The sequence below is a fragment of the Athalia rosae genome, chromosome 2 (assembly GCF_917208135.1).
Source record: "Athalia rosae chromosome 2, iyAthRosa1.1, whole genome shotgun sequence".
NCBI classification, from domain to species: domain Eukaryota; kingdom Metazoa; phylum Arthropoda; class Insecta; order Hymenoptera; family Athaliidae; genus Athalia; species Athalia rosae.
In genome coordinates, this window is record NC_064027.1 from 11,150,254 (window position 1) to 11,162,855 (window position 12,602).

Genomic DNA, 12,602 nt, shown 5'->3' on the forward strand with positions numbered 1-12,602 from the left:
GTACCTGATACAATTTCTTGGTATAAGTAAGAAATATCAACAACTACTCAACCGAGCTGTTAGGTATTCATTTTATGATAATAATACATACGTTCAGCGGATACTCCACAGCAATTACATAGGATAGCACAATTGCACGCAGGACGCGGAATTCACTGCGATGCAAATTCAGTGGAGAGCTAAAATTTACGGCTTAGTTTTATCTGCAATTCTACTTCACTCCCGCAGGACGTTTAGATGATCCGGCCAAGTAGCAACCGCAGGTCCGACAAATTGGCGAACCGTAATAATTGAACAAGTGGATGGTGAAATCAGCTTAACATAACTGGTAAGGCTCGCATGAGAAATTTCACTAAATTCTCGTAGATAATCCTTCGATGGTATCAACATTTCGAATTTTTTCCCCAGATTCTGACAAATTCAAATAATTCGCATTATTTATTCTTATTTTCTTCGCAACGATCCAGGGTGGACCGGCTACTTTAGTTAATGAAATTTTCAACAATTTCAAAATTAACCTTCCACTATAGCCGAGGCTGCTATTGTATATGCAGGTTACATTACACGTGTGGTGTGAACATTTCGACGGTAAAAGAGTGAGCTTTCAGTTTGTAATCTAATTATGCACTAGAAATGTTGAACGTTAAACTAAAGTAAGCTAAGCGTTGGGTAATGTTGAAAGTTGCGACTCGCTTTGCATAAGCATTATGGAAGATATATTATAGCCAGCTGCGGTATGACGGCAGGACGTACCAAGATGCAAGTGAGTAAAAAAAATCGAAAGAGATGAAGAAAAATTGAAAAAAAAGCATAAATAAACAAAACTAATAAACATTCGTTAAACTTTTCCCGTACCTGTCGCTCAACTATAATACCGCACAAAAGAGCAGTGTACAAGTGAAGTTACGTACGAGGGATCTCTCTGCATCAAAAAATCCGTCACATGCACAGCGAGATATCGGTATACTCCGATTAAAAATATTCTCACAATTAGTAAACTCATGTGGAACAACATGAGATCGTGAGTTGGTTTAAAAAAAAAAGATTTTGAAAGTAGATTCGTGCAAGTTGTCTGGGTTAACCACGGACTTAGAAATATAAGTCCGTTACACAAAGGTTGAACTCTCTATCTCTATGCTGCGAAACAGAACTGGAGAACGGAACGGGCAACCCCGCATGAAACGACACGGAAACCATCAAGTAGACGGTTCAGCGGGCTGTTGTTATGCTCTCAGCTTTTGAAATATAATCTGCACCGGTATGAGGGCGTCGGTTGAGTTATGCAGCTTTGGGATGTAGCGTTATCAAAAGTTGCTCAACTTCCTAGTCTAGCGACAAGGATGAAAGTCGGGCTGCGAATCCTGCCGGAATCCACTCCGGAGACCAGTCACTAGTCCATATCGCGTATGGACTGTTGTTTTCCCCTACGGTGTAATCACATTATAAGGGGTAGAACTATCTACTCCTTACTGTTCTGCTCCTGATATTGTGGTGTAATCCTTATGCAATAATGTCTATTGCCGTGTAATCGGTCCCATGGCCCGTGCTCTGCTTTTCCTTATTTTTTTCTGGCTTTGTGAGACTTTCTGTATAGCTCATTGTATAGGTACAGGGTATTAATAAATAATTGTGCAAAACTCAAGGGGGAAATAAAATACACTGAAACAAGTGATCTGAGATTAGCAACCCATGTTGGGAAACGTTGCGTTCAGGCGTTACAGGGTATCGAAGGTCGTAGGTAAAGAGCATAGACGAAGCTTGGTCATTGGCAACCCAACGCGCATCCCCAACTCTAAAGGTGTAATACGATCACAATTCAGAAGACGGAAGCTTTAGGTTGAGGTCCATTCGTTTTGTATGTTATTCATTTATTTTCAAGTTTTCAATTAATTCAAATAATCGGCATAATTATCGGTTATCGGGCGATTAACCTGCGACCTTCGATGCCTCGAGGCGCCTGAACGCGACCTCTCCGGACATAAGTTGTTTATCTCAGATTAATTGTTTCCGTGCACTTTATCTTCCCCCTGACAAGAGTTTTGCACAATTATTTATTAACACCCTGTAGACATGAATATAAATGTCACCTGCTAAACTCGGTTCTGATAATCTACATCAATCAGTGTCGAAGATTATGTTTGACAAAAACTACTTCCCACCCAAACCCATTCCAACAGGGATTCCATGAGATGTACAAATTTCGATTTTATTTCATTAATTCATTCGATGCCCGTGTATCTATTTATATCTAATTCGGAAGCAAATCATGGAATTACCATTTTGTCACATCGAAATTAATTATGCACAATCTAACGCGATGTTTAGAAATATTTCCCATGATAAATTTGATATCTATAATACATGATCGAAGTCTATTCAAATAACTTAGAACATAGACTTCTACTAACTTATCTAGAACTCTCTATGGAAACCTATTTGATATAATTCGAAGTCTGCATGTACACAAACCGTGATCATAAGTGGAGCATGTGAACATTGCGCGATTTGATTTAGGTTTGCGCAAAATATCCCTAGTCGAATTTACAGCAGGGCCACAGCAGAGGTGGGGGGATCGCATCGACCGGCCACGATCTGTTACGATCCACGGCGTGTTTACCGAAAATATTAGAATCTATCTGTCGATAATATCGTTGAAACCAAGACTGATGTTGTTATTTTGGTCAGAGGAATGATACGGTGAATTAAATAGGATAGGATGATCTCCGTCGATGACAGAGTAAACACTTGCCATTGATGCATTCGAAATGAGTGTTGTAAGAAAAGGACAATAAACGAGACGCATTAAGGATAATAATTGTATGGTAACTTCTAACTGCTAACTCCCTCAGACTGCTAACGCATCTCGTTCATCGTTGAATGGCTGTGTCAGTTTTACGAGTTTAACAGATTGCGGCTGGTCGATGCGAGTCGAGCGGCGCCGGATCCCCTACCGGCACCTCTGCTGTGGTGCTGCTGTAAATTCGACTAGGGATATTTTGCGCGAACCTAAATCAAATCGCGCAATGTGTACATGCTCCACTTATGATCACGGTTTGTGTACAGCAACTCCGGGGGTATAATTTTAACGAACAACTAGCAAATTTTGATCAAAGCTGAACACGGCTGATGTACGCCACCTGTATGTTCTCTCGGCCACATACAACTTCAGACGGATTACCGCTATCAGGATGCTTAGGCGGAGGTTTGGTTTACGAGTTTTAGATTATATTCAGATATAAAATACTACCGAGCACCTTTTTAAAAATCTTTCTCACCAATTTATCCGCGCAAATGCAAGACTATTCCCGTAAATATCACCTTTCATCGTACCCTTTTCTCCAACTGCAACCACCGCATTCTACATGATTGCTATCAATTGTAATTGAAGGTAGCTGTAATTTAGCTGGATAAAATGCAAGCAAAATCGTATAGAAATGCACATGGCTAAATAATCACAAATTATTATTTTTTTCTTTAAATGTTTTCTTTACAAATTAGTAGCGGTGTACAGATAAATATAATTTCACAGTCAAAATTTTACGCCCCTTTTTACTTTTTTTACAGATCACATTATTTTCTGGATTTTCTCAAAGAAAACCCCTCTCCGGTGAATGCCTTGAACTCGTCTACATCCTTAGTCTGAAAGAATATTCACATACATGTACATACACATACATTTATATTCTGTATAACATGCCTTCGCATGGAAAGTCCTCCTGCGTGAATCAGTGAGTTAGAGTGCGATCATTTCTGGCCATTTAAATAGCATTGGACTGTCTTCTACTATTTTCATTTTAGATACCTGGGTTCACAGGCCTCCGTAATTTTTCATCAAGATTGTAGAAATTGTTCATTTATAAAAACAGCGAGTTGTAAGTAGAAAAACGATGCACTTGAGTATGAGACTTTGTAATGGAACTAGGCCTGCCCAGGTACCCAGACTGAAAGTCGGGAGTTTGATGCTATTTAAATGACCAAAAATGTTCGCACTCCAAGTCACTGATTTACGTACAAGGACTTTCCGCGTGAAAGCCAGGTATACGACATGATTCCAAAAGCAGAATTAATAAAAAAAAAACGACTTCCAACCTCCTTATTATTGATTGGCTTCGTATTTCGCAGGAATTTCAATGTGCCAATTTTGTAATCGTAATCTGGAATTCCTCTTATGTAAACTGGTTTGCTTGAATTTGGTTCAGGAAGCGAAGCATCTTTACGCTTCTTGCCATCCAATCTATTACCCTGTCCTTTGAATGCAACAAAACCTAGAGGTGCAGGCATCATGTCAACGGGATCAATTGTCTCTTCATTAGGTCTAACCATTCTTTCTGGTTCTTTATAGCCGACAGGTGGTGCAAACTCAACGTTCATATCACATTCAATAATACTAACTGCTGGTCCGGGTTTAGTTTCTAACACGCACATTTCGTATATCCTTTGATTATATTTTATTGCAATGATATCACCGGTTGTAAGGCAAGCAAAGCTTCTTAAACCGTTTTCTAAAACTGCAGTAGGATTTGTAATGTCTAAAAAGTCTTCGGATTGTGGTTGAAATCTGGAGAATGTTGCAACCGGAAGAGAAACACTTTCAATATTTAATATTTCACCTTCCTCTAACAAGAGGTTGTGCATCATCTAGAAATCAAAGCAAAATACATAGTATGAAAAATCTTTGGCCAACTCCTTATTCATAGATGAGAATAAACTATAGTCTAAATAAAAAGATACATACCCAATATGGTAAATATGCTTTTCCTTCGTCAGCAACAAATTCTAAGACGCCACAATGTGTCACCCTGTTTGTCTTTTTGTTCGTGAGTTTGAAGAGCATAGGATAAACGATATTGAGTCGTGTTAATTGGTCCAAGGCCGACGGTGGCATGATTACTGAAAAGTGATACAATCAGAGGATGCAGAGTAAATATTATATGGGAGCAACAATAACAATGCACTTGTTGACTTACTTTTGCCCCCACGTTCCACATGCTGCCGATCATTTCCAGGGAGCATTGAGACGGAAAAACATTTGTATTGGGTGTTAAACGGCCGGGGAATATCCGGAAACATGTTAAAGCCAAACTGTAAATCAAGTCCAATTGTTATGATTTGAACACACCATAACGTAACCTACTTGGCGGGATCAATGTCATAGCTTTGTGACATTTTTCACTGAACCAAACTGAATGAGTCTTACCATTTTAACGTCCGAATAGTTCAACTGATGTTATTCCGAGCAGCGTTTCAATCGAAGTTTTTTAAAAACAACACACAAATACGTAGTAACACAAACCACAAGATGCAACATCCAAGCTGCAAGTCACTAGTCAAGGATCGATGCTTTGAGCCATTTTGCGCAGTCACGTTTCACGCACCAATCAAAATGATGGTTGCAAAGGGCTACAAATAATCACAAGCGACAGGTTCCAAGGTTGGTTCCAAGTCTATGCATGGAACCACTGATCAGTGCATGGAACCAACTGTTGACAATTGAGCGCAGGCGCTGACTTGAAAGTTGTGCTGAATCCTAGATTAACCCTGAAACCGTTGACTGATGTACCAATCATCAATCAACGCTGAAACAGTACAGTCCTAACAAAAAAAAGTTACGTGCTGAATTGATTTGCATGTTGATCTCAGTTGACATCTTGCAACATTACAGGCATAGTTATCTCGACTTCAAGTGATTTTCCTTAGATAACGCCTAGATATTTCGACTCATTTGCATCAATCTACACTTACGTTCGCATCTAGACTCATCTGTGGCAGCTAATTCGAGCAAGAAAGTTTATTATCCTTTCCATTTATAGAGGTTTGAGAAAATATAAATTGAAAAGCATTTAGGAAAATTTTCAATAAGAGATAATTTCACTTTTATTGATAAAAACGGATCTTCAAAGACACTCAACTTTTAGTGACAGTTTTCACCCATGGTACACTGGCTAATTCGAAATCCACACACTTGTGCGCTAATATTTTCAGCTCGTGCAGCTGGATTTGACAAATACAAGTCCCAAATAGTGTGACAAGTCGAAAACGCTACTAGAAAATGAAGAGCCAGGGCCAGAGCTGGATGTTGATATTTAAATTACCTCATCTGTTTGTTGGTCTTATATGAAATACAATAAATCCACCGGTCAATGCTAGTGGAATTATGTTGCTGAATGTCTCCAAACATTGTATCGTAATTATCGGTATGTACATTTATAATACATACACATTTATTATGTATAAATAAACTATACATAATAAATGTTAAAATACAAATATTGTGTCAACGCTAGTGGAATTATGTTGCTGAATGTCTCCAAACATTACATCGTAATTATCGGTATGTACATTTATAATATATATACATTTATTATGTATAAAATATACCGATGTACTTTTTAAAAAGACAATAATCAATCTTTAATCATTATTTCCATCAAATTTCTAGCACTAAAAAACACTTCATTAAACGTTAGAGCCATTACTCGTATGACGCGTAATGATGAAATAGAAAATATGTAGTACTCAAATCATAAATCTATTGCACGAAATGCGATAGGTAGATGAGTATCACCTTTATCAGTTTTGGTCAATTATCTTGTCTTTTATATACAGGCTGTGAACTAATTGGAAATAGGAGTCAAAATAAGGTTGCGCACCTGTTAAAATCTTTACGTCTAGGTATTACGATATACATAGTACACTTGAAACACGACTTTCAATCATGATCAGTTTAGTGAGTAGGATGTGATGCTTTAAAAAGATTTATGATCTCAGAGAACAAGCTTAATCTACAAAAAATACTACTATTCACCTTTATAGCATAAATAGAACATATCATCAGCAATCAGCTTCACTTAAGACAACGTCCTATTCATAGTCAATAAATGCAGTGTGTAACATTACGAATCAAACGTTTCTTAGCTTATTCCGAATTGGTTTTGCTTGAAAAAATGTTGAAAGCAGTTCTTGCGAGAAAGATGAGTTTGTTAGTAGCTGAAAAAACCTTTTTTTAGATACAAAAAAAATTATCCGATCGCGACATCTCACACTGCGATTTTCAAGTATAAACTATTTTCTGTGGGCAACCATATTATGTATATTAGACGGCAATTAAAGTGTCCAGACCTTCCCAGATGCTAGAAGATTGCTGTGTAAATTTTAAACATAATCACGATAATAAACCTAAGGGGAGCGACAATATAGCCAACCAATGTATCTACTTATGAATAATGTGCTACGTAAAACTTCACTGTTGGTACATTCATCTTATTAATTTGAGAGATTGCTTTCTCCACTCAGATGGCATATCGAATAGTTTCATCTCACAATCCATTGTTTTATTTCTTGTAGCGATGCAATGATTCTAATTATATGAAAATATCTTAGACTTTACGATACCACATAGTCCCTAATTGACCATTTTCTTTGGCGAGTGAATGCGACTGTGCCTTAGCAGCGAACTCTTGTCCGTGAAAGTTTTTTGGCACTCGATACACTTATATGTTTTGCCAGTATGTGTAACTAAGTGTCTGCTTAGCCCTGAAGCATGACAGAATGCCTTAGGGCATAACTGACAGTGATGCAACTGGATGTCGTTGGGATTCAGCTTCTGGTGACGACGCATGTGTACTTTTAAAGCTTCACGTTGTGTGAAACTCTTATCGCATTGCTGACATTGGAATGGTTTTTGACCGGAGTGAGTCATCAGGTGACGGAGCAAAATTTCTTTCTGAGCAAATGCACGATGGCAAATGTTGCATCCGAACGGTTTCTCACCTGCAACAATTTCACGTTTGATTCAGTTGGATCACTGTGAAACTTACAGCACATTAGAATTGCAAAATATTGTTGAAACTCACCAGTATGGGTACGTTCGTGTCTGACCAAAGCAGATCTAGTAGGAAACCATTTTTCGCAAACTTGGCATGTGAAGCCTCTTTGTTGAACGTGTACAGACTCGTGTCTTTTCAGCATTATTCGTCGAGTGAAAGCTTTCGGACACTTATCACATTGGAAGACTTTCAGCTCCTCAGATTCTTCTTTATTGGCAAAATAATACAATTATTATCCCTTGCCTTCGATTGGTATCTTCTGAAGCCGGATAGAAATAAATACTCACCCATTGATTGCATATTCATTGAGTCTCCTTGATTTCCGCCTTTATTACCCAAATCCATCAAATAGACGTTTTTGTGATCAACATTTGCCATAGCACGCTGTATCTCATCCGCTTCATCGTCTGTATCGTGTTCCTGCTTAATTCGTGATGTGCGTATTGTGCAGCGGGCTTTAGCTGCTCTCTCTTCAGATGGTGTCAAGTTTATATTCCCAGGATCTTTGGCAAAAGGGTCTTCTTCCATCTCTGGATTTTCTGCATGCATACCTGATTCGGTTTAATTTTGTCAGCAAGGTTGGCAGTGACATGTTTAGAGTATTAGCCTTTCATTATGCATGTAACTTAAAAAATTGGTAATAATTTTTCACTCAAGAATTAAAGTGGGCTCAGTTTCAGTGGAATATTTAAAAAAAAATATCTCTCTGAATACTCTGATAGGATGTCCAGCAAGATTCAGAGATTTCATTAACTAAGACCGCAAGGATCTACAATGCCCAGTCAAATTTTTATGCTAAGCGGAAAAACGTTCTCTACGCTCAGATTCTTGACTAACAATCTTTTACAAATTTTTTCCCAGATGACAATAGAAAATCTTGATCCAGTTCAGTGTCATTGATGTGCGAGCTGAATACTTCTGAACAATGAATGTAAATTAAATTTTCCACAAACAAAACAAGCTTTCAAGTATTGCCCACATCCCAAATTGAATGTAATTGTTTATGCTATTTCAGCTTTATCGGAGTCTGAGACACCCTACCAGATGCTTATATCAGAGAAAAAAAAAGTTGTGTTTGAAAACTGTGCCTAAACGCTTTGTGAAGAGGTTATTTGCTTATGACACAAAGCTCACAAGCATTACCAATCATATTCTGAACAGTTTGAAGCTTACCCAAGATATAGCCTCCGACGAGTTCTTCCTCCGTAACTTCTATCGGATCAGCTTCTGTACGGGTGCTACTTCCTTTCATTGAAGCTAAATCAGCTAACAGCTGCTTGACTTGTTTCGACGTTCCACTACACGAGGGACGTTCATGATCTTCATCATCCTGTTGACTGTTTTCTTCTTCACCAGTCAAATGGTTGATGAGCTTCATATGACTTCTGAGCTTAGAATCTGCAGCTTCACACTTCTTTCTAAATTGGTATGACTTTTCCAGTTGGTATTTACAAGGGTGGCAAATCATATTTGGAAGACCATCTCCTTCGAATACCTAGTAAAGAAAAAGAAACATCAAGCTAGACATTTCCTACATATTTATGATTCCAATATTGTAGGGACCAATTTTTGTTGGAACGGCACCAATTCTTGACTAAAGATCTCTTCAAAACTTCTTCAGGTGATCAAAAATTTTCGGATGTTCCCTAAATCAGTTGGGATAGAATAAAACTGCTAATGGGATTTAAATTTTATCTGCAAATGATAACACCAACAGTAATTTTTGTAGCTCTTGGTTTGATTCGCGTTTGTCATAATTAAAAATTATAAGCCTTTTATTTAGCTTCTTGAGTCAAATAATCGTCAAATCCCGTAAGTATTGAAAAGGGTCCGAACCCTGACGCAAAAAAAGAAAAATAAGAGCGTATGCAACAAAGTTGATAAATGAGAACGAAAACTAGGCATATTTTATCAGCGCGATAATCTTCAAGCGATTACAAATCACTTGCAAAACGGCAAATCTATACGAAAGTTTGATAGATTCCTGTAAAATGATATAAAATAGCATCCGATGACGACAAGTAACAAAGTAACAAAGTCGATAACTCGGTATTCGGTAAGGATGGTAGTTTCAGGCAGACTTCGCACAGTAACCACGTAATTTTCCCACTTATTTCTGACCGCACACATCCGAAAAACGTACAATCTGTATATGTAAGAAGCGGTAGTTTGTATTAGATAAAATAGATTCCTGTGTTTCGATTTTTCTTCGTCGACCCTTGACGTTTAATCGACGGAATTTCATCTTACCGCAATTGAAATTTCGTGTCAGCTATTTGACATAGTGGAGAAATAAATATAAATATAAATGTCCTATGAAACGGCGGGGAAACAAACCTCCAAATTGACGCAAGCCATGATCCTGAGCTGCAGCGGGATGGCGTCATCGTCGAATATTGGCACCATTTCTTCTTCTTTCGCCAAACAAAGCCGGCAGAGTTCGTTCACATGAATAATAACGTTACTCGGGCTGTCGCCTTTTTTTCTGCTATACGTTTTCATCGTTCGTACGATTACAAGTGCAAATTTTATATAGGAAAATGACTAATTTTCACCAGGATTTTCCAGCTCCGTACCTCGGTCACATACAACGGGATCTATAATGGCGGTTGCAGGGCGCTACGGTCGAGCTTGGCGTCGTCTACGACTCGGAAATCGCCGCCCCTCCTTGTCCAATAACAAAGAGATCCGAATAATTCGAACGTTCTTAAAAAGCGGTTAGAGCGCCCCATCTGGGAGTCGGTAAGGACGAGAACTATTATTGATTTCCCATTCTTCCCAACGGCGGGAAACCGTGAGGTGTGTTTTACATTGGCGCCGGCAAAACCACTGGCTCCAAAGCGTGCGCGTTGCAAATGCAACGCATGATAATTTTACTAACTTTATTAAGTATTCCCCATTTATATTCTCCAGCTTTCATTTTACTACATGCGTGACGGTTTCAATGGCAGTAATTGTTAACCGGAATATGACCCAATCTTTCACCTCTAGAAATTTGAGACTTCCATGAAGTGGAAAGAAACCACCTGCCAGATCCCTGACATGAACAGATATCGGCGCTCATGCCACTCGAAAGGTCCGCTAGGTTCATTTCTTAAAAATTCACCCGGATTTTTCTAGCGTATTCTTTATACCTTCGATACATTGTAAAGAATGCTATAAGGCAAAAAGAAAGCACTATAAACATCAACTGGGTATATCGTTGGAAGTTAATCGCTTCTTAGCACAGTTGATTAGGTATAGACCAGTAGATCTCCACCGCTCCGACTTGTTGGAAGAGTAACTTTCTGCTTAGACTGCGGTGCAGCACTCTGTATCGGAAAGACTGATAATCATTTACATATTATTGGAGGAGTTCGTATGGAACGCAAGCACGATCGGCATGATCAGAGTTTATCTTATACCTGGGGCACAATTGTTACAACTCGTGATTTTATCTACCGTCATGTGAAAGCCGCTCTTACAAATAGTAGACCCATTGAGTTACCATACTAAATGATAAGCCTTACATCATTTACTATGACGAGAAAGCAGCGCAATGTTGACAGAACGACCCGCTAAGTCTTCCGAACATTTCGGAACCCTTGAAATTTCCTGCAGAAGTTCGATGATGATGTTATATTCTCGTTTTTGTGCGAACAAGACGTACAAATTCGTTTGCATTTCTCACAAATCGCTCCAAACGTGAAAAACTCAATACGCAAATATCTGAACATTATCCAGATATCTTGGCCATCAATGTAGATAAGATCAATAACGTATTGGAAAACAAGACTCTAACATTGTGACAAATAATAGATAGGGTCTGCTATCACAAAAATCTTGAAATGAAATTTTATCCGCTGGCAAGTAACAAATGCGGTCCCTTAATTGAATCATATAATACATGATTGGAATGCATCTGTCACAGAGCAATTGAACATCATTGAGAAATCGGAGATCCTGTACAGTTATTTCTGCCGTACAGAAAAAGTATAGAATGAAAATAAACAAGACAAATGAATATGAGTTCCCCTGCAGATTATACGCCATTTGACAATATACTTGTAAGGGCATGTTCGATAATCGGCGTGGATGGGGTAATATTCATCCATTCATGCGATGCTGAACAACGTGCAGAATCGTCAGACATTTGCAAACTATAATGTTGTACGTATATACATATATATGGATTATCCATTTCTTTCTATGACATCCTTTAGCTAATCGTAGTAACCTAGGAAACAATTTAAAAATTCTCTATTTCGGACGAATTCCTAAGATAATCGTAGGAATGACAAAGCAAACGCTATTTACGGACGTATTATAGTCAACGTTTTGTTATTTGGAAAATGTTAAAAATCGGCAATAGCAGGTACCCATTAGCATTAAGCCAAGTTAGTGCCGATGATAGAACAAACGAAAGATTATGTGATCTTCTACAGTCGAATACACTTATCAATTGAATGAATCCTATCAAGTCTAACAATTGGTTCAACAAAACGTTATTCTTGTCCTGAATAATTGGCTTCGGTATACCTGCCAAGAACTAACGTTACGTTGTCTGAAATCGTGTCATACGACTAAAATATAATGTGAAAAAAATTATCTCGCAAAGTAGGATGATGACGTCCCTACAGCGGTTGAAGAATATGATCTACAGGCATGCGAGTGACTGCTGTTCAGGTTGATGACAAAAATTAGACTGGAATTTAATGAGAATAAAGTGATAGCGCGGCACTACTGCGTGACGGGGTGCTGACCAATGAGTTACTTGAAAATCTCGAGAAATTCAAA

At 38.3% G+C, this 12,602-nt stretch overlaps 2 protein-coding genes across 4 annotated transcripts; both read right to left on the bottom strand.

Annotated features, from left to right (window-relative positions):
* Nucleotides 1-3,445: 3,445 nt before the first annotated feature.
* LOC105683188 (ubiquitin recognition factor in ER-associated degradation protein 1) lies at nt 3,446-5,445 on the bottom strand. Its single transcript, XM_012395624.4, has 5 exons — nt 5,198-5,445; nt 4,968-5,082; nt 4,736-4,890; nt 4,090-4,638; nt 3,446-3,639 (listed from the first exon to the last, which is right to left on the bottom strand). The coding sequence occupies exons 1-5, from the start codon at nt 5,198-5,200 to the stop codon at nt 3,571-3,573; spliced, it is 891 nt and encodes a 296-aa protein (XP_012251047.1). The 5' UTR covers nt 5,201-5,445; the 3' UTR covers nt 3,446-3,570.
* A 411-nt stretch (nt 5,446-5,856) lies between these two features.
* On the bottom strand, nt 5,857-10,469 carry LOC105685229 (zinc finger protein 383-like). Of its 3 annotated transcripts, none has more exons than XM_048649307.1 (5): nt 10,164-10,469; nt 9,000-9,321; nt 8,114-8,377; nt 7,854-8,030; nt 5,857-7,770 (listed from the first exon to the last, which is right to left on the bottom strand). In XM_048649307.1, the coding sequence occupies exons 1-5, from the start codon at nt 10,326-10,328 to the stop codon at nt 7,403-7,405; spliced, it is 1,296 nt and encodes a 431-aa protein (XP_048505264.1). In that variant the 5' UTR covers nt 10,329-10,469; the 3' UTR covers nt 5,857-7,402. The 3 variants fall into 3 exon arrangements, with proteins under 3 accessions (XP_048505264.1, XP_012254595.2, XP_012254585.2); XM_012399172.3 differs by having other exon boundaries at nt 7,854-8,033; nt 8,114-8,365; nt 10,164-10,462; XM_012399162.3 differs by having other exon boundaries at nt 7,854-8,033; nt 10,164-10,456.
* Between the last annotated feature and the right edge of the window lie 2,133 nt (nt 10,470-12,602).